Here is a 27671-nt window from a genome sequence, read left to right on the forward strand (position 1 = left end):
ATTAGCAAGTCTCAGAAGACTCACGGTTCCAGAAAGGCATTATCTCTACGTCGAGGTACTGCACCGATGCTGCTAGTCGAAGCGCTTTCCAAATGGCAAAACTGGATGTCAAGGATGCTAGGGCGAACAGAAAGTAACCCAGCCGTATATATCCCTTCAAATGGGTTATAACCTGCGCACTCTATAAACAATGTTTTTTGGGAGGACGTCTCAAGTTCTCTCACTGTCTAGAGTACCGCTCCACTCAATAAGCGGGTGTGATTAGCCCGCTCTATTATCAAACACAGCATGACCAGCTCAGAGTTTTTAAAAGCAGCGAATTGATCCTTTTCGTAGCTTGTAGCTCTTATCAGCGAGTGGCGACATCTCCAAGGCTTCCGCCCACTTGTAGCCTTGCTCTCATTCACCGGTAACACCGCAAACTGGGCGTAACACCGGCGTCAGACATCTCCGGAAATGAGTATTTTGTCAGCCTTGAGGCCAGGTGTGCGTTAGAAAATGTGTGTTTACTTTGAGATTAATTAACGGAAAAGTCCTAGGATTGGGATCCAGTAGACTCTTTCTTAGATCGGCGTCCTGAGACTATTATGTGTCCGCTGTCAGCTTATAAGCTAATGGGTGCGCATGGGGTTCTGGGGTTCAACACTATCTACTTCCGTTGTCCGCAGAAGCGGTTTGGTCGGGCTCTCGTAGTTAGCAGAAAATGGTTCCCCTCCGGCCCATGATGACGACTTTCTGATACGTGACTCCAGTTGTTTGATTTGTTCGGCTTGGCCAAGTAAATAGAGACTATGCCACGTACTAGTCATTATTCCAAGATCTGGTAGATGACGAGATACATGGCTGCGAATGTCCCCGAACGACTCTTTGGGAACGCACTGGCAGCCTGGCTTCTTCCTTCGTAGAACGAGGCCTACGGTTTCCACATGACCCGACAAAGCAGCATTCTCCTTTGACACTTACATAGAAGCGATTCTATTGGGTTATAAACGCACACCGCAGTCTTGGGTCTTGACTAGGTATTGTGCTTCTCCCCGGGACCCGGTGTGCATGCAACGTCAGCGGTCCCTGCGCCAGGTTGCATGGCTGATATGCAGAGAGGAACGGTAACTGGGAGTTGGAGCAGTGGAACCAATGAGTCTCTTTATTTCAGCCTTGTGCCACCACCGAAGGACAACGCGCTGTGAGTAAATCAGCATGCATTATGCAAGCGGAAGATGGCCTCACGGGCGCGGCGCAATCCGAGTATCATCCCATGTCTCAGAATTGATCGTCCACTATAAAGTTAGGTCCATTAAACGCCGAACGCAGATAAACGTGGTATCGCCGAGTCCGACTCCGAAGCCCGGGTTAGGATGGGATTGGGTAAGACGTCGGCGATTTCCAGGCTCGATGAGGACACTGACCAACCCGCATTATGACCTGGGCACGGATTTCAGAAAATGTTTCGGACCGGAGATTATCAAATGTATTGCTCAAGTCCTCGACATCCCCGACTCAGAACTGCTCATCTATTGAGAAGTGCATGCATCGTGCAGTATGCTGGCCAGAATGAACTGAAGATGGCTTCAAACTATCTATTCTTGAAAGATACTATTACAATGTTCTCTATAGCTACCATAGAGCAATAACACAAGGGGAATATGGTGGTCCACACCGGGTAATCGTGTCCAAAATGCCTGACGCCCAATTCCAGTGGTTGAGCAAAATAAACATATACACCTGCAGGCGTTCAAACGGTTGTCTGAAGTGCTTCCCTGCTTATACGCCTTCCTGCCTCTTTGAGAGCTTTACTAATAATTGGGGCTTTTCCCACATAAGGAAGGCCTTGTGGTCCATCCAATTCTTGCTCTCCTCGCACAGTTCAATGTCGAAATGCCAGAAGAGACGTACGAGCAAGCTTCTCACCTCGAGATAGAATATACTACATTTAATCAGCATGCGAGATTCTCAAGGATGATTTCCAAGGTTATAGCATGCACTTACTTCTTCCCGATGCATCCTCGCGGTCCCAACCCAAACGGTTGAAGCGCATGTTTTTTGTCATTCTTGTACTTCTCTGGAGTAGGCTCCAACCACCGGTCGGGGTCAAAGGTCAACGGGTCGGCAAAATTGGATTCGCTTAGGTAGGTGCTCCATTGGTGCACTGCTACTTGCATGTTGGGTGGGACGTATTCGCCGCAGATGACATTGCCCTCGACCGTAGTCCGCCGCGGAAAGCTGGCGGGAGCTGGGGTATATCGCCGAAGAGACTCTTCGATGACGGCGTTTAGATATGGAAGGGTTGCAATTGTGGAATATCTTATGGATTCTTTCGTGGGAAAAGCGTCCCGAATCTCTTGACGCAAACGCTGATGGACGTGGGGATGACTGAGGGTAAGGTACATCGCTCCACAAGCCGCCGTTGAAACTGTTTCGGTAGCAGCCACAATGAGGAAAGCGAAAGTTTGCACGGTTTCCTTCTCATTCATGGAGCGCGGATCGTTGGATGGATACTTCATCACCTAAAAACAATAAGCGAATGCTGGAGCAGTGCGCACGAACCGGCTTACATGGGTCATGAAGTCTTCCCTCTCTGTAACTGTCTTCATTCTTCCCAATGTCTTGTCTTTTGTCAACTTGATATGCAGATCGCGAGATTTTTGCATGGCCGGAAACGTTTCCATCGCGCAGTGCATCAGGCGGCCAACCCATTTGTACGTTTCCGCAACCCGCAGGATGCCCAAGAACTTGATGGACGCAAATAAATTTGCGATCCACGAGTGGTATCCGCCAGCATCCACAGCTCCGAAGGAACTGCCCAGGCCGATATCGCCAATGATGTCGAAAGCGGTAAACGTGCACCAGTGAGTGAGGTCTGTGATGCCCTTTTCTGGTCCCTCGATACGTGCGTAAAACTTCTCTAGGAGATTCTCTTGATGCGCTGCAACGATAGGCTCCTGTTTTCGCAGGGCGGCATCGGACATAGCATGCGACAGTAGCTTCCTGATGCGAGCATGGTCATTGTCGTTTGCGACAAGAATGTTCTCGTCGTCAGGTGAGTCTCCAAAGCCTGTGCGGTCTTTTCGCATCTGCGGTTTTCCCTTTTCCGGAAATCCATGGATGTCTGTTTAGAGTGTCAGAAGAAGCTTTACACACAGACGTGAAGGATTTAGACACTTGCCTCTCCAGGCCTGTGGGTCGTTGTATGACAGTGCGTCGGGCGCAATACGAACGACATGGCCGTACTGATCATGAAGCGCTTTGTGCGTAGGCACGGAATTTCCAGTGAGCGTTGTCCATAACTCAGGCCAGAAGAAGGTCGCTCGAAGCCACGGACCCGGATATTTCGAAAGGGGGTGGAAAAAAATGTTGCGGATAGCTAAGAAAAATGGGTACAGCGACAGCTACATTAGGACTGCGTTAGTGTTTCGGGCATTGACCAACTCGCACAAATGCGTACCAGACATATCACTGCGACTGCTCTTTGCACCAAGACTGGAAGAAACCATAACATTGAGAAAGACATGTTGAACGGTGGATGTGGACAGTCATGTCGTTTCTGGACAGTCCCGAAACGTCTGTATATGAGCGAGCATGGCTGCAATGTCACTTCGCCCCCCAAGAATGGTGAGGTGTGAAGCACCCTTGTTGATTGCGGTGCATGTGGTCGGTCTCCGGGGGCGAAAGTCACATTGGGCGATGACGCGAATCGCGAGGTTCAGCTGGGGTGCCTAGGAGGAGGCTGGGATCTTATCTCACGTTTTTGGACCTGGTACATGACACTCATTTAGGTGAAATCGGTTCATTTTCCTAACTCCGTAATCCATTCTCGGACGGATCAGGCTAGGCCTGAAGTCAGCCTCCTTACGAGAACTGTTGTCTCGAGATTCGGCGCGAATTGGCCCATGATTGGGAAATTTGCTGGCCGATTTTCAATCGGCTTTGCCCATTTGAATTCATACTCCGTGATCATCTTTGCGACGATCAGCTTAATCTTACGGATGGTATAATAACGCCCGACGCAAGCATGCTTTCCATATCCAAATGCCAGATTAGTCATAGAGACAGTTGCAGCCGAGGCATTGTCTGCGGACTTTGCCTTCAAAAGGCGTTTTCCGTCGAATTTCGCTGCCTCTTCAATATTATCTGGGTCTGTCTGGATGGCGAGGATCGGGAATGCTATCCTGGTTCCAGCAGGAAGCTGGAGGCCGTCATGAAACTGGAAAGACTTGTTCATAACTGTTCTTGCGGCAGTCACTATGTACGCGCATTAGACCTCGTATTTGCACACTTGATACTGTCTTACCGCAGCCTGGAGGTTGTAACCTCAAGATTTCCATGATGAAGCTTTCCATCAGTGGCATGTTGTTGAGCGCTTTCTCTGTCTTACCATACGTCTCGAAGGCACTCGTTACTTCTTGTTGGAGCGGTTCAAGATATTCAGGCTCCATGAGTAGCTGGAACAGGATTTGCGTTACCACGCTCGCAGGAGCACCTGTTCCAGCAAAGAGGTTGTGTATTAGTTGATTGGCTATGCGTCTTGCATTGAATTCTTTTGGATTGCCGTCCGCAAGCTCGATGTTCCAATCGATAGCGTCCACATCAACGATAGGCTTTGCTCCACGACGCTCTTCAATTCTCTTCTGAACTACAGGCGCAACCATGTCCAGAAGTCGGTTTAGCTTGCGCCTGTGGAGATAGGAGGCAACATAGACCAAACGATCTCTGATGGGTCCTCCGCCAACCAGAGTTTGGAGAACGGCATTACCAAAGAGACTTTCCCCAAAAGCCAGAGACTTCTTGATAAATGCGTCGTACCTGCATAACTCTCTCGAAAGGAGCACAGCGCATGTCGTCCGTTGCATCAGCTCTGCAGACATCTTTGCTGTATTGAATTCTGTCCAGTCTCCTGCATTTTCAAACACTTTCTCAAACGCGTAGTCCGTCTCTTCCGCAAGAACTGGAACCAGACTTGGCAATTTAGGATTCAACTTCTTCTTCACGACATCAATCATGATGGTCGAAGAATAAATATCCTCTGCCGATGCGTGCAGGCTAAAGGCGTAGCTGATGTTCTCGAAAAAGCTGAGGTCCTCAAAACGGGCCTTCTTCAGATCGTGCAAATACTTTGGCGGCATGAAGATGTAATCCAACCCCCACCACCGCATAGTAAATGGCTCATCTCTCTTCTTGATAACCTCTTCGTAGCCTTTTTTAACGAACTTGTCGACGGTGAAGATGATCGGTAATGGGAGCCATGATAGAGGCCAAGGTCTCGCTATTCGTCTGAACCGGTTGTATGGTGCGGGCGTAGTTCGAGATGACAAAGCGAGCGCAACGACGATGAAAATCCAGACCGTAGGACTTTGAAACAACGTCCGAATTGCCGATAGAGCGGGTGCATCCATCTCTTCTGAGTGCCTTGCAACGTCCGTCAGCAGTACCCAGTCCTCCACTCCTCATGTCCGACGCATCTTAACTGCTGCGGACTTCCAGCCAAAGTACTGCCATGTCTGCCTCCTGGCAGTGCCCGGCGGCCGGGTAAAACTGCCGGTACTCAATACCTGGCATGGGGAGGGGAAGTATATTTAAACAATTTGTCACACGTGGTCTATACTGCACTTGGGATGCGCAGTTTGCCCATCGCCCTATGTTTAAGGAAAACACACGTCAGCCACCACTGCATTTCCCGATAATCCTAGTACGGGCATCAACATCGGGGACCAAAACGTAGTCCTTGCATAGGCACGCCCATGGGCTCCCTGGTCGTATGTCGCATCCGCCAATCAGATCCAGTCTCACCCACCCTTGAGCATCCAGTTCTACGGGGACCTGAGTTATCAGCACTGCCTATCGAAGAAACTGATGTTTGATGAGCGCTTTTTCATCGGGGTCCGCAACGGAGTCCGGAGTTGAAAGAGGCTTAATCTGCCCATCCCGGCGCGTTTGAAGGCCAGTGCGGAATTCACCGACCAGCTATACACTGTCGTTTTCTACTTGTAGAACACTTAGACGGCGCCGCACCCGTGAGGCTGCGTTGCTCACAGCTTGGGCTTTACCATCAACACATTGACGGTTTTGAGAGACAACAACTCGTACGTCAGATCATCATGGCTTTCCAGGCGGGTAGAATGCCAGCATGGAAGGAGATCACTATCCACACGACTGAGCAGAGGTCACTGCTTGCGGTCCCGTTTGTATTCACAGTGCTGGCTGGTGTGACAACGGGGCTGCGGCTGTACTCAAGGAGGCTCCAAAAGACGACTTTGAGCGCAAGTGATTGGTTCTGTTTAGTGGCCATGGTTAGTGACGACCATCCTCGATTCAGTGCGGTGTGCTAATTCAAGCGATAGTTGTTTGCCATTGTGACCTTGGTCATGAATTGGATTATGGTCTTCCATGGTTCAGGACTCTGGTTGAAGGACGTGGGAAGAGAGCAATTTCTACTGTGGATCAAGGTAAGAGAGTCAATCTGCTTTGTACGGCCGGCGCTGACGAGTTCCCAGCTACAAGTAGCAACATACCTAATCTGGATGTGCAGTGTGACGGCGCTCCAGATTTCCATTCTGGCATTCTACACAAAGACTTTCGGAATCTACAGAACGTTCCGAGCCATTTGCTTCGGGATGATCGGGATCGTCTCGGCCTGGTTTATCGGAGCATTCTGCAGCTACCTATTTGCGTGCAATCCCGTTCACAAGCTTTGGGATACCATGACGCCCGGGAAGTGTACTCTGGGCATCCCACTTTGCGCCAGCGTGGGCATGATCCACATTGTTCTGGACGCATCCATCCTCATCATGCCTATTCCGTTGGCATGGAGATTGCAGATGGCGACGTCCAGCAAGATCGTACTAACGGTTTTGCTCTTGCTTGGTCTCTTGTAAGTTTTGGTCTTTGACAACCTTCACACCAGACATGCTAACATATTCGCAGCGCCACTGTCTGCGCCGTCATCCGTCTTGAATGCCTCGTCAAGATCCTCCCCGGCGCTCTTGCCAATCCAACCTACTCTCTCTGGCAAGCACTTCTGTTCCAATTCACGGAAGTCCCAGTCGGCATCATCTGTATCTGCGTCCCGACTCTTCGACCGGTCAGCCGCGCCTTCTCCGAATCTAAGGTCGGAGGCTACTTCTCCTCGATCTTCTCCACCTCTTCGCACTCCAAAATCTCTGAAACGAGTGAGCCTAAGCTGAGCTCGACATATCAGCAAGGATCGATCCGGAGTGATAGGGAAGGGCTCAAGGTGCCGTCGGCTCATGCTACGAGCGTTAACAATGCGTCTTCGTACGACGACTTGCCCGACTTTCCGGAGATTCAAACGGGAAATGGGGAGTTCAGTCACTACAGATAGAGGAACCGGATTTTCCAATTTAATGGCGAATTTTTCTATATAAGTTTCTGAAATGGACGAATTGATATTTCTGCAAACTGCATTGAAACACGGTGCTTCTCTCGGTGCGGATAGTATAGCTACACTCCGACCTCGCTGCCCATATTGCCCGTTGATGAGAAATCAAAGTTAGTAGGCGGGTTCCCGGCCGAGCATGTGTGCTGCTTGGACGAGGCGGTTTCGTCGAGGTTGAGGTGGTGCTGCAGGTTGGGTTTTGAGGAGGTGGAGAGGGAGGGGACGTTGTTGAAGGGTGACGTGGGTGGTGGGAGAGTCGAGGCGTCGAGAGTGCCGAGTTTCTTCACGTCTCCACGTTTTAGGCTTTCCCTGAGGAGATTGCTGGGGTGGATGGGATCGTATTCAGAGGCTGACCTGCGGTGCTAGCATTCAAATGAACACGAGACTTTCATTCTCAACGTAATTGAAACCATGATATTATATACAATCTCACCACCTCAAACAGCGCTTTTGTTATTTTCTTCCTTCTTCGCCTTTACGCTCTTCCACTCAAAAAACAGCGTACTCGTGAACGCCAACACCGCCACAGCCATCGGCGGAATAAACGACTTCTTCACCGCAGCCGTATACGCCTGCAAAACCGCGGGGAGGTACCCTTCCGGTGTAGCACCTCGCACGCCCGTTGCGCCTGCATAAATAACCTGCCCAATCTGCTCCTGCGAAAGCCCCGTGTCCGCCAATTTAGCAGATAGCTCATTGGAAAATAGATTCTGGCCCACAGACACGAAAATCGCGCCACCGATCGAGTTGAAGAAGATGATGAGCGCGTTACCGGTCGGCATGTCCTCCGGCGGCAGTACAACTTGAGCAGCTAGGTAAGGGACCTGAATACAGAGGCCGACCCCGGCGCCAGCCAGGATCTGAAAGCCGATCCAGCGACCAGAGGAAGAGTCCACTTCGAGAGTATAGAGCAGACCAGATCCAATCGCAAAAAGCGCCGTGCCGAGCCATGTCCAGGGTACGTAAGGGCCGAAGGTGGTGATAGCGCCGCCGGAGACGATGGCGGCGATGGTCCAGCTTGTTAGATATGGGATGATGCGTACTCCAGAACCTTGTGCGGAGGCGCCTTGGACTGATTGAAAATAGATGGGCAGGTAGAAGATGTGGCTGAGTGCTGTTAGCTGTATATACAAGCGTGCTACCTGTCAGTGAAACATACATGTAGAGACCCATGGCCAGGAAGAGACTGAACAAGCATCCTGCAACCATTGTTCTCTGCTTTAACATTCGCTTTGGAATAGTTGCTCTGCTGCTGTCAGTGATAATCACCTGGGTGTGTGTGTCCGTGGGACTTACTGATCCTTCTGCAAGACTTGGCTGCCAACAAACGCAACCAGCAGGAGGCCAAAGCCCAACATACAACCCCAGACACGAGCTTCGTTCCACGACCAGGTGGAAGTGCCTCCTGCGAGACGCAGCCCGACAAGGAGACAGGATACCGAGGCAGCCAAGAGGAGAGCACCGGGGATGTCCAGGCGCCAGATTTTCTGCCCGATACTAAGCTGCTGACGAGGTTGACTGTAGTCCCTCAAGGTAAAGAATGTAGCGACGACCGAAGCAAACCCTAACGGCACTGGGAAGGGATCAGACATGGACAGTGTCGAGGTAGTTGAATACGCACAGTTGATCCAGAAGCACCATCTCCAGGACACGTTCTTGGTGAGTGCACCTCCAAGAACAGGCCCCACTATTGAGGCAATTCCAAACATGCTAGATATCACCGCAATGTATGTAGACCGTACTCGAATATCCGTCGAAAGGGCGATGATGGTCATGCCCCCCGAAAAGACGCCTGCTGCTCCACATCCTGCGACGGCTCTTCCAACTATCAGAGTGACCGAGTTTTTGGCGACAGCGCAGATAATGGAGCCAATCTCGAAGATGAACAGAGCGGTAATGTAGCAGTATTTGATGTCAAAGAACGTGTACAGCTTGCCGAACGACGGTTGCAGCGCGGTAGTAGTCATCAAGTACGCCGAGCCATACCATCCAACATCTTCTAGCGAGTGCAACGACTCCGTAATCCGGGGGATCGCCGTTGCTTGTCTGGTCAGTGCATGTTGAACTTTGTTGTTCCTTCCCGTATCACCGTGTACTAACCGATAATGGTATTGTCGAGGGCAACGGTGAAGGTCGCCAGACAAAGACCAGATACGAGGACAGCAAGTGCTAGACCAGTAACGTGGTGCTCGTTCACCGCATTGTCGCCGTTCGCTTTGTCTGGAGTCTCTAGTGACATCGGCTCTGATTGGACTGCATTCTTGCCTCGGGAGTCATCTTCTGAATACATGTTACCATCTCTTTTCTGACTTCCAGACTCTCCCACACCATCGATCGAGTCAAGAAAATGTGGCTTTTCCGAAGCAGACATCACTGGAGTGGAAGGTTTGCGGGAGTCAGCTCAGGACGGAGGATGGCACCGCGCACAAAGGTGAATGCTAGACTCACGCTAAACCTCTTCTGGAGATGGTAATTCACACCCAATCACCGGGCGCCGAACGCTGCGCTGAACCACCTTGTCGATCACCCTGCCGTTTGCCCTGCAGCGCAATATATTGTACTCCCCGACACGGCGCCCGATATAACCAGTCGCAGTGGGGTTGATGCAGCTCCTGATCCGAGGCAGTGGAATCTGTTTTGGACATCCATTAACGACCTACATTCGGTCCTCGCAAGGCGCAGCTGGTGTGGCACAGCTGCATCTTCTTTGAACAATTGACTTTCCCGGAAGATTCCTTCTCCTGCAACGATTCTCAGACTTTTACTTCGCGATCCGGGCCAGTCGTCTATATCAATCTCAAGAAGCTCCTTCACCTTCTTTCCCGTACTTCTGCAGGGCTGCAAACTTCACCTCACCTGCTATCCAACGACACCTCGTACATCATGGCAGCTCCAAGCGGATTCACTCCCAAGCAAATGGCCCCACGCAGCCCGGGCGTTCTCGACGCCATTCAGGGCACAGTGACCAAGCAGATTGCCAAACATGCCCTCAGCTTGGCCCCTCCCATCACGTCCGAGTCCATCGTCCACGACAATGCGTGCGGCACAGGTGCCGTCACAGAGACCATCATGGAAGGCGGTGTTGCGCCCGCCAAACTCCACGCCACCGATCTGATGCCTCCATTTGCGCAGATTGTGGCGGGCAAGGCGCAGCAGAACGGCTGGGGTTTCGTGGAGACGGCGCCGATGAATGCCATGGAGCTCGGGTTTCCCGATAACACTTTCACGCACTCGATCAGCAACTTCTTCATCCAGGCGGTGCCGGTGCCGGCGAAGGCTGCTGCGGAGATTTATCGCACTGTCAAGCCTGGACAGACGGCGATCGTTACGTCCTGGGCACCTGTCCCCCATTCCGATGCCATTGAGACAGCAAGCGAGGTGACGCGCGGAAAGGATGTCGTTCTTCCCATGAGGTTCTCTCCAGAGACATACACGGCTGGCTGGCTGGAGAAGCTACTGAAGGAGACAGGGTTCTCGAGTCTACACATTGAAGATTTCGATGGATACTGCCACACTGATGACCTGAGACAGTGGTGCACCCACCTGTGGAGCTTCATGGGTGCTGCGGCAGGAGGCTGGACGCCGAAGGACGAGGAGGACTGGGACTTGGCGATAGACACAATGGTCAAAACCTTGAAGGAGAATCCGGATGTGGAGGCCAGGGAGGATGGCAGTGCCACTGTCAAGATGGTGGCTCACATCGCTATCGCTACTAAGTGAGGGCCATTGTAGCGGCTATGCTTCCATGCAAGTGAGAATGGCTATCTCTGGTGGCAGCCGAAATGGCTCAGAGGACGGAGTTGCATGTCTTTGTTAGGAGGTATCTAAAATCATGAGAGGAGCAAGCTCATGATACTACACAGTGAGCCAGGGAAGTCCGAGGAAGTCTGGGTGGACCATCTTACTGCTTTTGTTCTCAAATAGAACTAAAACAATAAAAGTGAATATCATATGATCACTCACCGGTTCCTCAACATTTTCCAGGCTTGAATACCGGTAGTCACGCCGGATGTACACTGGTTCACGAGCATTCACTTCCTCCCACTGTGCATAGGCGGCGTATCATATCCCAGCCACCGTTTACCAATGGGCGTCCTGTAGCATACCCTGCACATGGGGGTGAGCAGGGCGCGGTCCCCGCTGCGCCCAACGGTCACCGATGCATCCTGCATGCAGGGACGCCCAGGTCTCGTATATTGCAGATCAGCTTACAAGGCCCGCCCCATTGCTGGCTACCGCGATATTGGTGTTTTCTGCCACAACTCGTGCGAGAAGCAGGACCCTCATTCTGTTCTGGAGAGAGCACATATTTGGACGGTGACTTTGGAGCTTTCATTTGCTAACCAAACAGTCCAACATTGGTGTTTTGAGCACAATGGCCGAAAGTAATCAAGATCAGTACATCATGGGTGCGCATGAGGCCGAAATCAAACGGCTCACGCTGCAGCATGAGGTCATGACCGAGAGCACGGGGAAATTGGTATTCTCGCCCGTAGATCTGTCATCACGGCCGGGTCTCAAGGTGCTGGATTCAGCGACCGCCGATGGTATGTCTCCCAGATTTTCTCGGTGTCGAGAGAAGCCGGCCCAATGACGGCGTTTAGGCAAGTGGTTAGTCGACCTCAGAGATGCGGTCGAACAGAAACACGAATACTATGGTACCGATATAACGAATGCTATGTTCCCGAAGCCTAGTCCTGATGGCATCGCACTGTCCATCCAAGATATTACTGCGCAGTGGCCGGAGGATTGGAAGGGTACATTTGATTATGTGCATCAGCGCCTGGGGCTGGCGGGCATAGGACAACACCCGCTCAAGGACATAGTCCATCGGCAATGCGAGCTCTTGAAGCCCGGCGGCTGGATCGAATTCGTCGAGCTGGACATCGCTCCCAACAGCAACCCTGCTGTCGAAAAACTGTTCTCCTTGGTGCGAGAATTGATTGATATGATTGGGAACGGCTGGAACTACGTTTCCACGTTGAAAGGAGCGCTCGAGCAGGCAGGCTTGGAGAGTGTAGAGGACAAGTCCATTGATGTCTTCTTGGGCGCATCGGCAAGCTCGCCGGAACTGAGGGAGAAGAGTATCATATCAATGCAGTTCACCACGTCTGCGTTCGTTGATGTTGTTGACAGTAAGTAGAAATGTTCTCAAGTTGGGGACCCCAGACTGATCCCATCAGAGCTTCCACTTTCTCTGAATAGAAGCCAGGTGGAGGCCCTTAAAGAGGAGATTGGGAAGAGTTTGCGAGACCAAGGCGGAAAATATACACTGCGAGCAGTATATGGCCGCAAACCCGCTTCCGGAAAAGCTCACTCGGCGCCACCTTTTGCGCCAAAGCAAGCTCGGAAGCCGGACGCAAAGCTGTATTCGTCCTTGGTGAAGAACACGACAACAGATGTCGCTTCCTATGCTTTGGATCTTCTGGGGCCCATAGAATCCGGTGCCGTGGTCCACGACAACGGATGCGGCTGTCTCGAAGCTACGCGAGCATTGCTGAGCAAGACAGCGGGAGATATCACCATTGAAGCGACGGACATTGATCCAGCCATGCTTGCGCGGGCAAAGGAGATCGTGCAAGCGGAGAAATGGTCCACAGTCCGTGTGCATAGAATGCCGGCCGAGCAACTATCGTTCCCGGACAGTCACTTCTCGCACTCAATCTCCAATATCTTGATCTTCATGACCAGGAATGATGGCCTCGACTGCGCAAAGGAGATCTTTCGGACGCTCAAACCCGGAGGAAAGGCTGCTGTAACGACGTGGGCAACGATGCCGCACAGCAAGGCTGTGGATGACGTGCATCACGCTTTGCGGGGAGATGAGGCAGCGCTCAGATTCGTTATGCCAGAAAGATGGTGGACCGCCTCGCATTTGGAATCGGTCCTGCGTCAGGGAGGGTTTGACAGAACAGAGGTCAAGACCTGCGAGGTTGAGCTGCGCATCGACGAAGGGGAACTGAGAGATCAAGCAGAGATGATCTGGAGCCTAAGGGGGATGCCCGAGGGCGGATGGACGTCGGGCGACGAGGAGAACTGGGACAAGGCGATTGACCTGCTGGTGGAGCGAATGAAGGCCACTTCCCACGACAAGTCCGCTGGCGGGGCGGTCTTCAAGATGGTGGCGAATGTGGCCATCTGCACAAAGTAGGGGTGCCGGTAGAGGAGCGGGAGGTATTTGTTGGTGAGAGTGTTGATGGATTCGCGAAGGGGTCCAGGAGTGGTGATATACCCTAGGGTAGTGGGCTGAGGGATGCACATATAGTACAGCTGGTTTGTCTGGAAAATAGCAACCGAGTGACGTTCAACCATGGTTTTGCGGGACGTGGACTCGAAAGAAGGCGTTCACATAGACATTATCTGTGTGTTGAAGCGGACGGTAGGGAGGTGCGATATGGGTGCTGGGCACACGGTATGCCGCACCGCGTCAAGTGCCCCCACGACAAAGGCAGCCCGATCTTGCACCACGAGGCCGCCGACCGGGCAAAGAGCACGCCGTGCTGAGGTTAATGCGGTTTACTCTATATAGGTCTGCTCATGCATCGGCGGAGCATGGAGGAGATGGTGTCGCACCTTGTTCTTCGTCAAACCGCCAAGACGTTTCGGATCGCTCCTCTATGAAAGAACAGCCAGCTTCACTCGAACTCAAGGACAATCAGCCTCTGTTTCGTAGATGTCGATCTTGGCTCAAGATAAGAGCAGCTCCATTCCAACTCGCCATGTTGACGCGTCGAATTAAGCCTCAAACCAACCCGTGCGCGCGGGAACTTCTAACGCTCGATGAAGCGGAGCCTGGGTATCAGCAAATGCATGGTCTTGTAAAGCATTCGGACTCCCGTTTCTCAACGGCCTCTTTCTGTTTTCCACTCCTGCCCTGGTGTTGGGTGGTGGTCCTATTTCGTTCTTCTTTGACTTTCTCCATCCGTTGAGCGGACCTTCGTTTCGTGGCCTCGAAGGCTCTTATAGACGCCGTAATCATTATACACTTTTCACTCACCGAACGTGGCCATCTGTCGAAATCATCTATAATCATAACCTGTCATGCCTCTTTCACAACGCAGACGTCCACCGCCACTGGTGCTTCTTCCAAGGCAGACTGCCACGCCAACTGTCCCTGCCGAGGCGGAAGATGGAGAAGAAGGGCCAGAGAGCCCAGATTCTGTCGGTACCACACCTGGACCGGACTCGCCCGATAGCCCTTCCACGTCGCCAGCCTTGAACGGGGAGGAAGAAAAGGAAGACGGCGAGAAGGAAGGACAGGAAGGCGACAAGGAGAAAGCACCGGCGTCCACTGCTCCGGATGCAACAACAACAACAGCTACTCAACCTTCTCAGACCGGATCCAGCTCTCAAATAAGTTCACCGCCACACGTCACCAGGCCTCCTTCAGTGGTTGATGACGGTGGAAACCCGCCTAACCTAGCTCTTCCTCTTCCGTCCGAGTCGCCTACTACACCCACGACAACATTAACACTGCCAGCCTCTCCTACGTCTACAGCGCTTCCGGGAGTCGGATCTGGAGGAGCTAGCGCAGACACAAGTCCACCACAGAGGACACTGCCCCATGATGCGCATTCAAAAGGCCTCAGTAAAGGGGCGGAAGCGGCACTGGTGACCCTCACAGTACTAGGTTCGTTCCAATTGTTTGGCTTTGGAGACCAACGACTAATTCCACGCAGGAACAATAGCAGTACTCGTAGGGCTTCTGTTCTGGTTGCGTAAACGGCGCCGGGCCAAACAGGAGGACCAAATGCGGCAAACCGAGGATGGAGACACATTTGGCCCGAATCCGGGTGGTTTACAAGCCCCAGAAATGGTGCACTCGTCGCACCTTACCCGCACGACGACGACAACAACAAACTCCCTGTTTGCAGCCGCAGAATATCAGCGGCCCGAAACCGTCTCCACGGACAAGGCGCGATCGCGTATCCCGGATCCTCAGCCGACGCCGAATCCATTCGCCGATCCTCCGCTGAACAAAGCGTACGATATGCTGCGTGGGAGGCCGAGATCAACGACGTTGACGGATCGGGGGTCGTGGATCAAGAATCCGTTCAAAGACCCCGTCAGTGAGCGGTTTGATCCGTTCGGTGAGCTGCAGGAGAAGGCTAGGCAGGAGCGGATCAAGTACATGGAGGAAATGCAGCGGGAGCAAGACTACCTTGGGCGAGAGGAGTCGGGGGCTGTGGACGACGAGGCGAGGAAGGGAAGTAGTGTTACGGTCGAGGGGTTGGGAGTTTTGGACCGAAGCGGGGATAGTCGAGGGTATCCTCGGTGATGGCGTGGATGCGTCGAAGTATGGGACGAGAGAGGAGGACATTGAGAGTGGTATTGAGGGTAATGGTCATTGGCGCAAGGAGGCAAGCTTTCATTTTCGACCAGAGCTAGAATAATGGCCCTCGCAGCGGCTCCCACACGACAAACCTGGAGCAAGTCTGTCGAGATGCATTCATACAAGATTTCTTCCCAACATATCTCCACCGCAACAGACCACCACCTCTTCATTCGATCTGGTCTGCAGTTTGCTGTCCATTACGAGAATGAGGGATATAGAGTGTTCCAGAGAGGTGCCAAGGAGCAGGGTTGGAAAACTTGGCTTATCAAGAAAATTTTCAAGGAAAACTTTACGAAATCACAGGTCAAGATGGCCGAGCGGTTAAGGCGTACGACTCAAGTTTTAACAACTTGGATTCCTTCAGGAATTCACAGCATTCGTATGGGGCAACCTTCGTGGGTTCGAATCCCACTCTTGACAACATTCTTTTTTTTAAACCTTTTCCCGCGCGCTACCCAAGGGACTATGAATCGGTACGAGCTTCGATCGACAAGTCAATTATTTGTTACGAGACCCAACTTTGCTGCGTGGCCGACTGATCATGACAAAAATGTGTGATCGAAAGGTTCTTGTTGTCATGGAACCAGGACACTCTAAGGGCCTGTTCGGTTCGCGAAATGGAGGCTCTATTTCAAGGCTCCATTTTAAAAAAACCGCCGAGATTTGCTAAGTTGCTGATAAATTTCGTAAAAAACTACCTTTTAGCCCTTACGTGCCTACTTAGCACGAGAAATAGAGGCTCCATTTACGCTAGTAAATAAGGCCCTGTTTAGCGCTTACGCGGGCTGTTTATGGACGTGGAATTGCTCTGCCTTATTTCTGTAAAGGACCTTAGGAGGTGTTTTTCTAAAATAGAGCCTCTATTTCTCTGCCCCCCCTAGGCTAGCGCCTGCGTATTGTCTAGGGCCCCTGTACCCTTCTGAGGAGAAATGGAACTGGACACCGAACAGGCCCTAAACATTTGTTTCATGTTGCATGCGGATCTAGTCGTCATCCCGCTGGGGAATTTTTGAGGATGCTATTACTGACGAAGACTTGGAAAAGAAGTGGAGCTACAAAGTAATTCCCTCCGGGCACTTCCCGTTCCAAAGATTTGAAGCTTCGGACAGTCTGAAATTCATGCCGCTCCCGTCAAGCTTACCAAGCGATTCTCCGGCATGGAACAGTCCTGGAACATGGCGCATTGCAGGTCAGTCGGCTGTCAGTCGGCTGTCGAAGGGTCCGCATTGAGACTGATAGGGCTGGAGGACAGTCCATTGCCTGGATCTATTGGATATTCCTAATACAGAACAGTATACAACTCTAACCTACGAAAACATAATGAAACGGCGACCTACAAGCGGGGTCAATGGAGGTGTGTTCCCCGGCCCAGGGCCCATCCTCCGCTCATGCTTGGATGCCTTTGTCCAAACTCTGTCCAAGGCACATCTCATAATACATTCCCCTCTTTGCAAGCAGTTGAGCGTGGGTGCCCATCTCTGCGATCTTGCCCTTCGCGAACACGACAATGGTATCGGCATCCTTGATCGTACTGAGACCTGATCGACATTAGCATGTTTATACTCCTGCAGTGCAACGTCTACTTACGATGCGCGACCGCTATCGTGGTTCTCCCCGATTGTGCCCTCTCTAACGCCGCCTGCACGACTCTTTCCGACTCAGTATCCAACGCCGACGTGGCCTCATCAAGGAGCAACAACCGCGGCTGTCGAATGAGAGCTCGGGCAATCGCGATTCGCTGCTTCTGACCACCAGACAACTGAGTCCCACGAGTGCCACACTGTGTGCCAAAACCTTCGGGTAGAGAGGTAACAAACTCGTAGATATTCGACTGGCGGGCCGCATCTTCGACCTGAGCATGTGTGGCATCACCTCCAAGTCCCATTGCGATGTTGTCACGGATAGAGCCCTGGTATAGGACAGGTTCTTGCTGAACTAGAGCAATGCGATTTCGGTACTTGCGCGGACAGAGGTCAATGAGGTCACGGTCGTCGCAGGTTATGCGCCCTGATGTGGGGTCATAGAAGCGCTCCAGCAGAGCAATCCTGCCGAGGTCAGGGAACAGCCTTAGGTCACGCAACTGAACTCACATTGTAGATTTGCCGCACCCGGAAGCACCAACCATAGCCAGAAACTTGCCCGGTGGAGCCTACGAGAGATTAGTAAGAGAGCAGGTGATGGCAATGCTCACAAGTCTCACATCCACACAAATACCCTCTAGCACTTTGGTATTAGGGCGGCTCTTGTAGCTGAAAGTCAGGTCATCGACAGCAATGTCAGCAGGCCCCTCTCCTCCTTTCTCGTCCCTATGCGGCGGTTTCGATGAGTCTTCCTCTACCGCCGGCTTGAGGCCCCGAAGCCAGAAGACATAGTTGGCCGCTGTTTGAGCCTTTGTCATGCTTGTCGAGTACGAGAAGAAAGCTGCTGCCGCCTCTCCTGAGAAGATTACGGCAATGAATACCATGAAGAATTGCAGTGTCTGCAGGTGTTAGATGGCGGAATTCACGCATAGGATAGGGCTTACAGTGTATTCGCCATAACTGATGAGTCTCCCACCGTACCAAAAGCCAAGCGCCATTGCGAGAAACGATATCGACTGAGTCAACGAGTACCAGAACATGGTCCAGGTCAGGCTTTTCATGGATCGTTTTGCAACACCATGGAGACGATTTTCGTATTGTTCCAGGATCTGTCTCTCAAGAGCGAGCGAGGACACCGTCCGTATGGCCGAAACGGCTTCAGCGGCAAGAGCAGCACTCTGGGAAAACCTTTTGGTAGTTTGTTCTTCCAGCTTATACTCGAGCCGTATGCGCACGTAACCGGAAAGAATTAAGGGTGGCAGCGCACCGAAAACGACGGCTAAGCCAAGTTTCCATCCGACAATCAGTGCCAGAATCGAGCTTGACACCACGTTGACGACGTTGATGAATATGAGCATGACGTTAAAGCCCAATAATTCGACCAGATTGTTTGGGTATACGGAGAGATTCGATGCAAGCGCCCCGGAGGCGTTTTCTGTGTTGTCGAAAAAGTCCATGTCTTGTTTAAGTATGAGCTCGAAGATCTCCTTTCTATATCTCCTGGAGACATTCTGGATACGCGTCAGCTCAGGGCGCGACATGAGGCCAAGCCATCAACTTACTTGAGCGATGATATTGCTTCCCCAACCTATGGTCCCGTAGACGGCGATATTCCCCAAAGCTACTGTGAAGAACATCAGGGAATAAAAGTCTCCCTGGGATTGCGCACGATGAGGTGGGAGCTCGAAGGCTTGGGCGACTTTTGCAAAGAGGATTGCTTGCGCCGGAAAAGTGAGCCCTGCATGGAGGTAAGCCTGGGGTGCAGAACGCATCTCTCCAGCGAAGTGACTTACCTCCCAGGGCGGAAGCAATTGCGAGAACGAGGAACCAGTGCCATAGATACCGTTGTTCCCAAAAGACAATGGCGATGCACTTAAGCAGACTATGGTTTGGCTTCTTCCCACCCTCCACTGTGACCTGGCCTTCGCCGTGTACTGAGGTTGCCTGAGTATGGGTACGAACCAGGGTATCCTCTTTGCCATCTGCGTTGATATCATGGCGGTCCTCATCTCCGTCTCCAAGATCTTGTGCCTTCACCAAACGAGCATAAGCTCCGTTGGCTTCCATCAAATCGCTATGCCCGCCTTGCTCGATGATGACACCGCCTGAGATGACTGCAATATTGTCGGCATTTCGAACGGTGGAGCACTTGTGCGAGATGCTGATAACTGTCCGTTTCTCTGAAACCTGGTCAAGAGCCATCTGTACTATCTTCTCTGCTTTCGGATCAAGGGCGCTGGTCGCTTCGTCCAGGAGTAGGACTTTCGGGTCGGAAACGATTGAGCGAGCAATGGCCATCCTCTGCTTCTGACCTCCACTGAGCATCATTGCCCGTTCACCCACTTGAGTGTCGTAACCCTTGTGGCGGTTAATCTACCGGGAAATGTACGTTGGGGAAGACGCACCTTTGGAAGCCGTTCAATGAACTCGTCGGCATACGCCTCCTTGCAGGCCCGCTCGACCAGTGCACGTTGTTCTGCTTCCGGAAGACCCGCCTTTTCCGTGCCCCATAGTCCCAGAGCAACATTTTCGTAGACAGTGCCGCTGAACAGTACCGGTTCCTGCTGCACAAGTCGCATTTGAGTCCGCAGCCATCTCACGTTCAGCTTTCGGATGTCGACGCCATCTAGAAGTACGGTGCCACTTGCTTGATCGTACCACCGTTCCAGTAAGCCGATAATGGTTGATTTCCCACATCCGGATGGACCCACGATTGCACACGTCGTCTTGGCGGGTATGGAGAGGCTCAAACCTTTGAGGATGGGTACATCCGGTCGTGTGGGGTATGCAAAATGGACGTCTTGAATATCGATATGTCCCGTACACTGGCTCGGTATGATACCCTCTTCGGAGAGCGGATCAATCTCCGACTTGCGATCGATCATACGAAACATCTCAGCGGCTGCCGATGAAGCTTTCGTGAGGGTGAGTATCTGAGGAGCAACGGAAGTCAAGGCTGTGGCGGCGAGCGCGACCGCGAGGATAACACTGGAGAAGTTATTATTGTCTCTGCAGCGAATGTTTATGAACTTACGTGAAGACGTCTCCAGAGTCTTTAATCTGTCCTCTGAAATACATGCGTATGCCTTGCCAGAAAGCTAAGCCATAGCCGCTGTACACGCAAAAAAACTCAGCCGAGAAGAGCACAGCATAATTGGGTGACTTTCTCATTCCGAGTCGTTTCGCATCGATCAGCAGAGAGTCGTACTTCTGCGTTAGGAGTGGGTGGAGCCAGAAGGCATGGACAGTCCGTATGGTTGCGAATACCTCCTCAGCGAGTTGACCGGCTTTGGCGTATACCGAAAGCATTGCTGCTTCTTGCTTCGTATCTATACCGACACAGATAGTAGTGACAATCAGAATGGTGGGTACAATGCATATTACGATCAGCGTTAGCTTCCATTGCACCGCAAACGCTACAATGAAAGCCGTCACCTAAATGAAACCCTGGTTTAGCATTTATAAGTATGATGGTTCTGCGTTCGGGTGTACGCACAAAGGTGGAAATGCCTTGCAAAGTCAAAGTCAGTTTCTCCGAGATACCGTTGTTGACATTGTTGGCATTTGTAGTTGCCTGTACCATCAGCAAGCCGCCATAACGATCACGCTTGGCCTGGAATACCTGTGTGGTGACTGAGCCCGCATCCGGAGAGTCGAAGAAGGCAACCTGGCGAGGTCAACACACAGGCTCGCAAGACCGGAAGCAGGCTCTACATGCATTCTGACGTAGAGTCTGTTCAAGGAAGGCAATCCGCAGAGCTTTGGTCGTTCGTATTGCCGCAACTGAAATCAGCGCAGAGTGGATGTACACAAGGCAGAATTTCGCTATAAAAAGATAGATAAAATACAATCTAGCCCATCAGCACAAGTTGACATAGCAAGGAATCAGGGCACGCTTACGCGAATGTGTTGATCTCAACTCTATACTCTGCAGGCGTAATGACGCCGGTCGCAAAGTTCGTAAACGCGGTGACGAATTTCTGGCAAAAATAAGGCTGACTGGATGACTTCGGCCATTGACCAGGAAACTTACGCCAAAGACGAAATCCATCAGAGGGAGTAGCGTGCCCGAGGCGATGGCCGCAATGAAAGCGACAACATTCAAGGCCCAGGTCGCCCGCGTGGCGTATCTGAACACACGCTGTTGCGACGTCAGATATTCTGGATACGCAGTGCATCTAAACGACGACTACTTACAAAATAGGCACCCGAACTTTGAGTTTCTTTGGCCTCTGTCGACGCATTCTTTGCTCCTTTGGGGCGTGCGACATTGCTCTCCGTAGCCTCGCTTCTCCCAGTGTCTCTACCAGAGTTGCTGGAATCCATGATGATAGAACAAGACAGATTCAGGATGGAATATCCATCGTTGCGACTGGATAACCCCTCAAGTTATAGAAAAAGAGCGCTTTGATTAATTGGATGCAGGCGAAATTGGTAGAAAGGTAAGGAATACGGGCAAAGCGAAAATTGGATTCTTGGTATTGATTCTGTTGGTTGAGGTGGCTGTAGAAAATGCTCGGTCTTACATAGGTATTGATCCTGTTGGTTGAGGTGCCTGTAGAAAAGTCTCGGTCTTACATATCATGAGGTTCAATCGATCCTAGCTCCATCCATCCAACTCGAATCGCGATCCAATTCGGATCGATGACTCATTGATCTTGATATTGAGGCTTCAATGCGCCTTCCAGGCAACCGACTTCTCCATCACATTGGAAGAATGGATGAGATCCTGTCCAGGCGAGTTGGAGATCCTTTGACGATGTCGTCGTCACGTGAGGGAACGGACCTCGGGACATGAATATCTGGTGGCCGTCTTGGCTCTGGGCAATTGAGAGGCCGGACCCCGCGGGCCCGCGGATCCCGTCACGAACCACCAACAATGTCTCTGTCCGTCCGGAACCTACCAGGACATCCACTTCCAAGGTTGCGTGCATGAGCGATACACAGAGTAATGAGCGACTAGGAATAGCCAATTCGATGGAGACGAGGGACGAAATGGACGTCGTTCCCGACGGTCCGGAAGGTTTCGGTAGCTATAGAGGCCAACTGCAACGTGCGGTCCGCGAAACCTCAGTCGCAATTGCGATTCTTTGTCCGAATCTGCTTGGCTGACACTTGAACCAGTGTGATCATTGTCGGTCGAGAAAGGTGAGTACGAGCGGCCCATCTGTCTGCAAATCGGCTGAGTGCAACAGATACGGTGTGATCGACGCACGCCTTGCTCTAACTGCAGAGCGAGCAAACTGAGTAAGTCGCAGTCATCTCAGAGGATATCCGTCCTAGATTATTCTCAACAGTTGTTGCGCTCTTACTAATAGATCCCAGGGTGCCAGACCACTGTATCCACGCAGAAGGTCCAAAAACAGAGACTGCACATCTCAGAGGAATAGTAAGTCGTCACACTATGCCTACGGAATATACGGACGGACCCTTATTCAATATGATTCCTATTTGCTTGTGCATCATGGTTGTCAGTCGAAAGACTTACCCACCGTTAGTGAAGGAAAGATTGACCGCATCGAGAATCGTCTTACCAACATCGAGCATCTCCTTGAAAGTCTCGTAGCGAGATTGGACGGTATCAACTCGCCCACAAACATAACCGAGCAAAGCAGGCAAACAAGCTGCAGTAGGAATGGACCGAGTCCCAGGTCCACTGGTGATGTGCCTGCAGAGCCGCCCGCGCCATTTGAAGGCGAGACAGCATTGAATCCTCAGTCTGAATATGCCCGAGAGCTTCTCGAGAAGGCAGTGGACAGCACCCCTTCAATCGGGCAGAACCCTGATATACGCGAAGCTTTGGCTTCGTTGCAGCGTATAGTTGGCAGGGATAAACAACCCAACCTTCCATCGGGCCTTGCCGAAGAGCACTCTAACCAGAGCGTCCCAAACGTGGACCATGCAAATCTCGATACGCCTCCATGGGGCTCTGTGAACGACATCATTGACAAGGCAACCGGTCAGTAGGTTCATCATGTGCTGCTGAGACGATCTCTAATCTCAACGCAGCATACCCCACGATGTCATTCACGATCGTGTTCCCCTTCCTAAAACTGCACGATGCAAAGACTATGTTCCAGGAGACGTTGAATGCCCCGGAAGACTTTCCAGCCGGACGGCGGCTCCTCATCTTCGGATTACTGTACCACATGTATTCTGAATTCGCGACCTATCCACTTCCAGGGCAGAATGCCAGGGAACTTAGTCGGTACGGCCAGCTATGCCGGAAGCAGATGGATACTGCCATGTCCCAGCTGGACCTCTGGCTTCCCGCAACGTTTGAGAACATCCTAGCGCTCATGCTCGCCGCGTCTTACGCCGTCGAACTGTGCAAGCCGTCTCTCTGCTGGCTTCTGACCTCAACTGCAGCCACGCTAAGCCAGCGTCTTGGCTACCATCGCCTCGCGAGCATGAAAGATGACACTCCAGAGGAGCGGTCAGCAAAGATACACGTTTTTTGGTTCATCTATACATTAGACAAAACACTTTCCCTTCGCTTGGGACGCGCCTCGGCCATTCAGGACTGGGATATCTCTCTACCATATCCGGGAGTTGGCGATATCCCTTATCCCGTTGCGGGTGCCGAAAGGATGACACGCATGCAAGTATACTGGATTCGGCTCGCACAGCTGCAGGCCCGCACGTACGAGCAGCTGTTCAGTCCGGCTGCTTTCCAGAAGACGGCCGAAGCGCGCTTACTGGCCGCGAAAGAACTTGTAGACAACTTGAACCAAGCATTTTCGGAGCGTGGGAGCCTGGGGTTGACTGACTTCCGTTTTTCAGGAGCTTCCCGTCGCGGAAACCGATCAGAGGTGCTTACAGTACCTGCCCTGCTTACTGGACCTGTAGCTTCTCCCGAGATCTCAAAGAACCAGAAAGTAGACACGCGAACCCTCCAAGTCATGGGAGATCTCGACGATACTTTCTATTATGCTGATTGCGTGCTTCACTACTCCACCATCGCGCTAATCGAGCGAGCGGTGTGCCCAAACAGTGGCACATTCAGCCCACAATGTCTGGAAGCAGCTCGAGCGGCCTTAAGGGCGCATCAAAAATGCAATAAACAATTCAACGTGAGGGGATGCGAGGAGATATGGTCATGCTACGTCCACTGGTAAGTCTAACCCGGTCTCAGGGCGGATGCATGCATCTGGGCGCAGTCTTAATGAGTCTCCCCTAGGTCAATTCTCCAAGCCCCTTTCACGCCATTCATTGTGCTTTTCTGCAATGCCATATCGACATGCTCGCACGCAGATCTGAAGACGCTCTCCGACTTCGTTGATACCCTTGAGTCCTGCCGCTTCGTTTCCGAAGGCGCCCAACGACTATGGAAGATGTGCCAAAATTTTCTATTAGTCGCAAGATTGTATCTCGAAGCCAAATCCAAGGAACACCCAGTCAGCATCGGCGTACCTGTCACTGCATCGCTGGGGGCTCCGGCCGTGCACACATTCACAACCGGGGAACAGATCGATTACCGCAGCCTCACCCAAATCGATCCATACCTGAGTGCTCTTGGCCTGGAACCCACTGTGGATTGGCCCCTTCTGGACCCTTCGGCGGGAAATACCGGCTTTGGACACGCCCCTTCAGCTGTCGATGCAAACGGCTTTTCCATTGGAAATCACCAATCATTGGAAGATTGGTTTTCTGGGAGTCGTTATATCATGGGCCTCATGGAAACAGACAACAGCATGATAGACCTACCGGCTTTCAATCTTTAGTGGTCATCAAGACAGCTCCAACGGCTGCCAACGGGCCAAGGTAGGCGTGAGCGCGTTGGCGCAGTGGTTGATGGGAGTGTTCCGTTGACCACTAGATATTATGACGCCTCCTGTGTAATGATTTTGATGATTTTTCTTTGCTCTTCTTTTTGTACTATGACATTCACGGTCGCCGTACAACTCTCTTGATATCGATACCCGGTATCGGAACGCCGCAGGCTTCGCTACCAACTCTGGACCAAAATTGCAGCAGAGTACTAGTCGAGAGCTGTTCTCTCGGTCATGAGCAGGGCGCTCAACGAAGCAATGCCGGTCAAGTCACAACCTGACTAGACTGGAGAAGCGAAAAACGCTTTGGTGGATATGGGCCGTGAACCGTAACTGTTTGCTAGAGCGGCGGATTTCCCAAAGCAGGAGATAGATTGTGCGTAATGTCAAAAGTGCTAAGCAGTAAAACAGCAGAATAATCTGCAGCGGATTGAACGAATTCAAGCGTAATGTTTTGGGCAAGCTTGTAGAATTGGAACCTCCAACTCTTATGGATTAGATGCTTATTGTTCAAACATGGATTTGAAGCTGTTGAACCTTGGTGCACGCGCTTGTTCAAACTCAACCCAAATAAAATGTTCTATTTCTACACACGTCACCCGAAACACTCCAGAGCGGTGTAATCCTAGGGAAGACGTCGTCGACAACAGAACCGTAAGTCTAAAAAAGCCAATGCCAAGGCGGACACAAAGGCTCTTATGTAACTCCAGGCTGTGCATGTGGGCGAACCCGTCAGGGCATTGTAGTGGCCCTGCACAGCCGCGTTCTGTTATGGGGCGTAATGAAAACGCCTCAGCCCTACGAAGTACAGGACCCTTATTACCCCAGAGCCCCCTTCCCTTCCTGGTTGGTTCTTGCAATTGCTACCCAGTCCACGCGACCCCCGGCGTACAGCACACACCGCAAATTGAACGCCCCAGGGAGTGCGGGGAAAAAGGCTGGAACAACTTCAATATTGCCACTTAACGACAAACCTGACACGAACGCTATTACTTGTGAGACTGGATATGATGTGGTGAATACCCCGCATTCTTACATTCTCATCGCCTTCCACTCTTTCGCATCGCTTTTCCGTTCGTCGGTGTCCTATGGTAGCATCGTCCATTTCCCCAGTATTCACCCGACGGGACCCAATACAAAACGCAGAACTTCCTTTGGGTCCGTCTCCGGCCGTTCGCGATACACGGTCATCCGCGCATAAGGACAGCATCCGTCCAATCCCGACCTCCTCTGGACCGGCACAAGACGACGCTTAGAGGCCTTCAGGAAGCCGTCGGCGGGCGGACCGAGAAGGAGTCCGACGCCAGTTGGCTGCGCGGAAAACACTAGTCTACGTTCCTTGGATTGCAAGATCGATTGCAAACCCGCAAGGCTACAGAAGATAGACAGCTTGCATCACAAAAAAGGCCGAAACTATGGTCCACCACTCCGAAACATCAACACCAAGCTCAAGCTCAACGAAGGACGCTAAACTCCAATCACGAACCTCATCGGCGCTAACACAAACTCTCTCGACTCTTTCTTCTTCAACCCAAAGTCGCTACCAGGTCACAACCTCTTCCACTGCCTCCTCCCCCTTTCTAGATCTGCTTACTGTCCCCTTCCAAGCCCTTCTCGTGCTACTCTTAACCCACGCAATCCACTACGCCGTCCAATGCATTGGCGAACTGTACGAAGTTACTAGCGGGAGGCGCGCGCGGTCGAGATTCCAGATCGCGGCGGGGTTTCCGTGGGTGAGGGTGGGAATCGGGCTGGCCATGATGGTGGCCTGGCATGCTCTCTTGGGACGGTTGGTGGTGAAGGCTTGGGGGAGGCAGGGTGTGTTGAGAGGTCGGTGATCCAACGAGCGAGTCTGGGAAACTAAACCTAAATGATCGACGAAAAGGAGGAGCCTCTGTTGCGCGAGATGGCCGAATCGCGATATTGGCGCAAGATATGAGCGGTGACAGAAGACGGAACGTTCACTGAGTATGCTTGTGCATTGTTGTTCTCAGATGGCTTCAGATGGGTTCAGATGCGGTATCCGTACCAGAAAGTTCGAGACAGCCCAGGAAAAATCGCATGCTCCGCCAAACTCTATGTGCACATGAAGAAGTTCGTCACGGCCAACGCAAGATATGTGCTGAATGCACGAGATTTACCCAGGACTGCAGGTCAACGGAGCTGTCGAGCGATTGGGGTTGAAGGTTTCGCCGCGTCGTTTGGCTACCACCGTTGCTCAAAGAATCTCTCATTGACCTCGTTTTTCACTCAACCTATACGCACACATAACAGCAGTCAGGGGTGGTACATATTGGTACGTTGGGTGTTCAGGGGCTATTTTGGGCATATTCTATCGTCCCAAGAGAGCTCGCCGCAAGTGGGAGACTGCGAGACGAGTGAAGGTACAGAGATGAACCAATATGAGCAAAGTGGCCCCTACGGTCTCGCGATGAAAAGAACAAAGAGATTGAGACACGGCCTCTTTGACTCATCAATTTTAGAGTTCATGACACAACCCTATCTGTGAATGGACGAAGTGTTGTTTGCTCTCTGCATGCCGATGTATTTTTTACTAAAAGATTATATAAGGGTGCATTGAAAGCTCTCAGTAT

The 27671-nt window shown here is 51.8% G+C and overlaps 14 protein-coding genes and 1 non-coding gene across 15 annotated transcripts; 9 read left to right on the plus strand and 6 right to left on the minus strand.

The window, feature by feature from the left end:
- Nucleotides 1–137: 137 nt before the first annotated feature.
- Nucleotides 138–894, minus strand: EI97DRAFT_430343 (uncharacterized protein). Its single transcript, XM_033797662.1, has one exon. The coding sequence runs from the start codon at nt 807–809 to the stop codon at nt 612–614; it is 198 nt and encodes a 65-aa protein (XP_033656786.1). The 5' UTR covers nt 810–894; the 3' UTR covers nt 138–611.
- A 587-nt stretch (nt 895–1481) lies between these two features.
- On the minus strand, nt 1482–3546 carry EI97DRAFT_430344 (cytochrome P450 monooxygenase-like protein). The gene is made up of 5 exons (XM_033797663.1): nt 3443–3546; nt 3164–3386; nt 2553–3106; nt 1987–2504; nt 1482–1924 (listed from the first exon to the last, which is right to left on the minus strand). The coding sequence occupies exons 1-5, from the start codon at nt 3494–3496 to the stop codon at nt 1762–1764; spliced, it is 1512 nt and encodes a 503-aa protein (XP_033656787.1). The 5' UTR covers nt 3497–3546; the 3' UTR covers nt 1482–1761.
- Nucleotides 3547–3771: 225 nt separating this feature from the next.
- Nucleotides 3772–5699, minus strand: EI97DRAFT_491957 (cytochrome P450 monooxygenase-like protein; the record flags this gene model as incomplete). Its single annotated transcript, XM_033802292.1, has 4 exons — nt 3772–4239; nt 4289–5268; nt 5605–5630; nt 5661–5699. 4 exons carry the CDS (start codon nt 5697–5699, stop codon nt 3821–3823), a joined length of 1464 nt encoding a protein of 487 aa, XP_033656788.1. The 3' UTR covers nt 3772–3820.
- On the plus strand, nt 5615–7751 carry EI97DRAFT_430347 (uncharacterized protein). Its single transcript, XM_033797664.1, has 4 exons — nt 5615–6284; nt 6336–6440; nt 6489–6865; nt 6919–7751. Exons 1-4 carry the CDS (start codon nt 6093–6095, stop codon nt 7334–7336), a joined length of 1092 nt encoding a protein of 363 aa, XP_033656789.1. The 5' UTR covers nt 5615–6092; the 3' UTR covers nt 7337–7751.
- A 76-nt stretch (nt 7752–7827) lies between these two features.
- EI97DRAFT_370628 (MFS general substrate transporter) lies at nt 7828–9629 on the minus strand (the record flags this gene model as incomplete). The annotated part of the gene is made up of 5 exons (XM_033795241.1): nt 7828–8497; nt 8550–8639; nt 8687–8963; nt 9012–9431; nt 9491–9629. 5 exons carry the CDS (start codon nt 9627–9629, stop codon nt 7828–7830), a joined length of 1596 nt encoding a protein of 531 aa, XP_033656790.1.
- Nucleotides 9630–9780: 151 nt separating this feature from the next.
- EI97DRAFT_430350 (S-adenosyl-L-methionine-dependent methyltransferase) lies at nt 9781–11232 on the plus strand. The gene has a single exon (XM_033797665.1). It carries the CDS (start codon nt 10274–10276, stop codon nt 11108–11110), a length of 837 nt encoding a protein of 278 aa, XP_033656791.1. The 5' UTR covers nt 9781–10273; the 3' UTR covers nt 11111–11232.
- Nucleotides 11233–11821: 589 nt separating this feature from the next.
- On the plus strand, nt 11822–12650 carry EI97DRAFT_430352 (uncharacterized protein). Its single transcript, XM_033797666.1, has one exon. The coding sequence runs from the start codon at nt 12069–12071 to the stop codon at nt 12531–12533; it is 465 nt and encodes a 154-aa protein (XP_033656792.1). The 5' UTR covers nt 11822–12068; the 3' UTR covers nt 12534–12650.
- A 69-nt stretch (nt 12651–12719) lies between these two features.
- EI97DRAFT_371352 (S-adenosyl-L-methionine-dependent methyltransferase) lies at nt 12720–13541 on the plus strand (the record flags this gene model as incomplete). The annotated part of the gene is made up of 1 exon (XM_033795283.1): nt 12720–13541. A coding segment is annotated over one exon (822 nt), but the record flags the coding sequence as incomplete, so codon positions are not given.
- An 890-nt stretch (nt 13542–14431) lies between these two features.
- On the plus strand, nt 14432–15668 carry EI97DRAFT_439636 (uncharacterized protein; the record flags this gene model as incomplete). The annotated part of the gene is made up of 2 exons (XM_033799568.1): nt 14432–15020; nt 15070–15668. 2 exons carry the CDS (start codon nt 14432–14434, stop codon nt 15666–15668), a joined length of 1188 nt encoding a protein of 395 aa, XP_033656794.1.
- Nucleotides 15669–16028: 360 nt separating this feature from the next.
- On the plus strand, nt 16029–16145 carry EI97DRAFT_t20. The gene has a single exon. It is a non-coding gene; the product is annotated as a tRNA-Leu (tRNA).
- A 470-nt stretch (nt 16146–16615) lies between these two features.
- EI97DRAFT_430354 (multidrug resistance protein-like protein 1) lies at nt 16616–20972 on the minus strand. The gene is made up of 10 exons (XM_033797667.1): nt 20928–20972; nt 20340–20879; nt 19711–20293; nt 19099–19663; nt 18868–19043; nt 18250–18816; nt 17926–18204; nt 17816–17874; nt 17313–17770; nt 16616–17263 (listed from the first exon to the last, which is right to left on the minus strand). The coding sequence occupies exons 2-10, from the start codon at nt 20612–20614 to the stop codon at nt 17112–17114; spliced, it is 3114 nt and encodes a 1037-aa protein (XP_033656795.1). The 5' UTR covers nt 20615–20879; nt 20928–20972; the 3' UTR covers nt 16616–17111.
- Nucleotides 20402–21865, minus strand: EI97DRAFT_170873 (uncharacterized protein). Its single transcript, XM_033793412.1, has 7 exons — nt 21503–21865; nt 21339–21446; nt 21206–21285; nt 21024–21156; nt 20928–20972; nt 20802–20879; nt 20402–20752 (listed from the first exon to the last, which is right to left on the minus strand). Exons 1-7 carry the CDS (start codon nt 21629–21631, stop codon nt 20741–20743), a joined length of 585 nt encoding a protein of 194 aa, XP_033656796.1. The 5' UTR covers nt 21632–21865; the 3' UTR covers nt 20402–20740.
- A 234-nt stretch (nt 21866–22099) lies between these two features.
- Nucleotides 22100–25029, plus strand: EI97DRAFT_455527 (uncharacterized protein; the record flags this gene model as incomplete). Its single annotated transcript, XM_033800654.1, has 7 exons — nt 22100–22363; nt 22430–22453; nt 22501–22552; nt 22631–22694; nt 22804–23264; nt 23315–24419; nt 24486–25029. 7 exons carry the CDS (start codon nt 22100–22102, stop codon nt 25027–25029), a joined length of 2514 nt encoding a protein of 837 aa, XP_033656797.1.
- Nucleotides 25030–26333: 1304 nt separating this feature from the next.
- Nucleotides 26334–27003, plus strand: EI97DRAFT_171038 (uncharacterized protein). Its single transcript, XM_033793414.1, has one exon. It carries the CDS (start codon nt 26493–26495, stop codon nt 26913–26915), a length of 423 nt encoding a protein of 140 aa, XP_033656798.1. The 5' UTR covers nt 26334–26492; the 3' UTR covers nt 26916–27003.
- Nucleotides 26900–27660, plus strand: EI97DRAFT_171035 (uncharacterized protein). The gene has a single exon (XM_033793413.1). The coding sequence runs from the start codon at nt 27092–27094 to the stop codon at nt 27584–27586; it is 495 nt and encodes a 164-aa protein (XP_033656799.1). The 5' UTR covers nt 26900–27091; the 3' UTR covers nt 27587–27660.
- Nucleotides 27661–27671: the final 11 nt, after the last annotated feature.

Source organism: Westerdykella ornata (genome assembly GCF_010094085.1).
Source record: "Westerdykella ornata strain CBS 379.55 unplaced genomic scaffold EI97scaffold_3, whole genome shotgun sequence".
NCBI lineage: Eukaryota > Fungi > Ascomycota > Dothideomycetes > Pleosporales > Sporormiaceae > Westerdykella > Westerdykella ornata.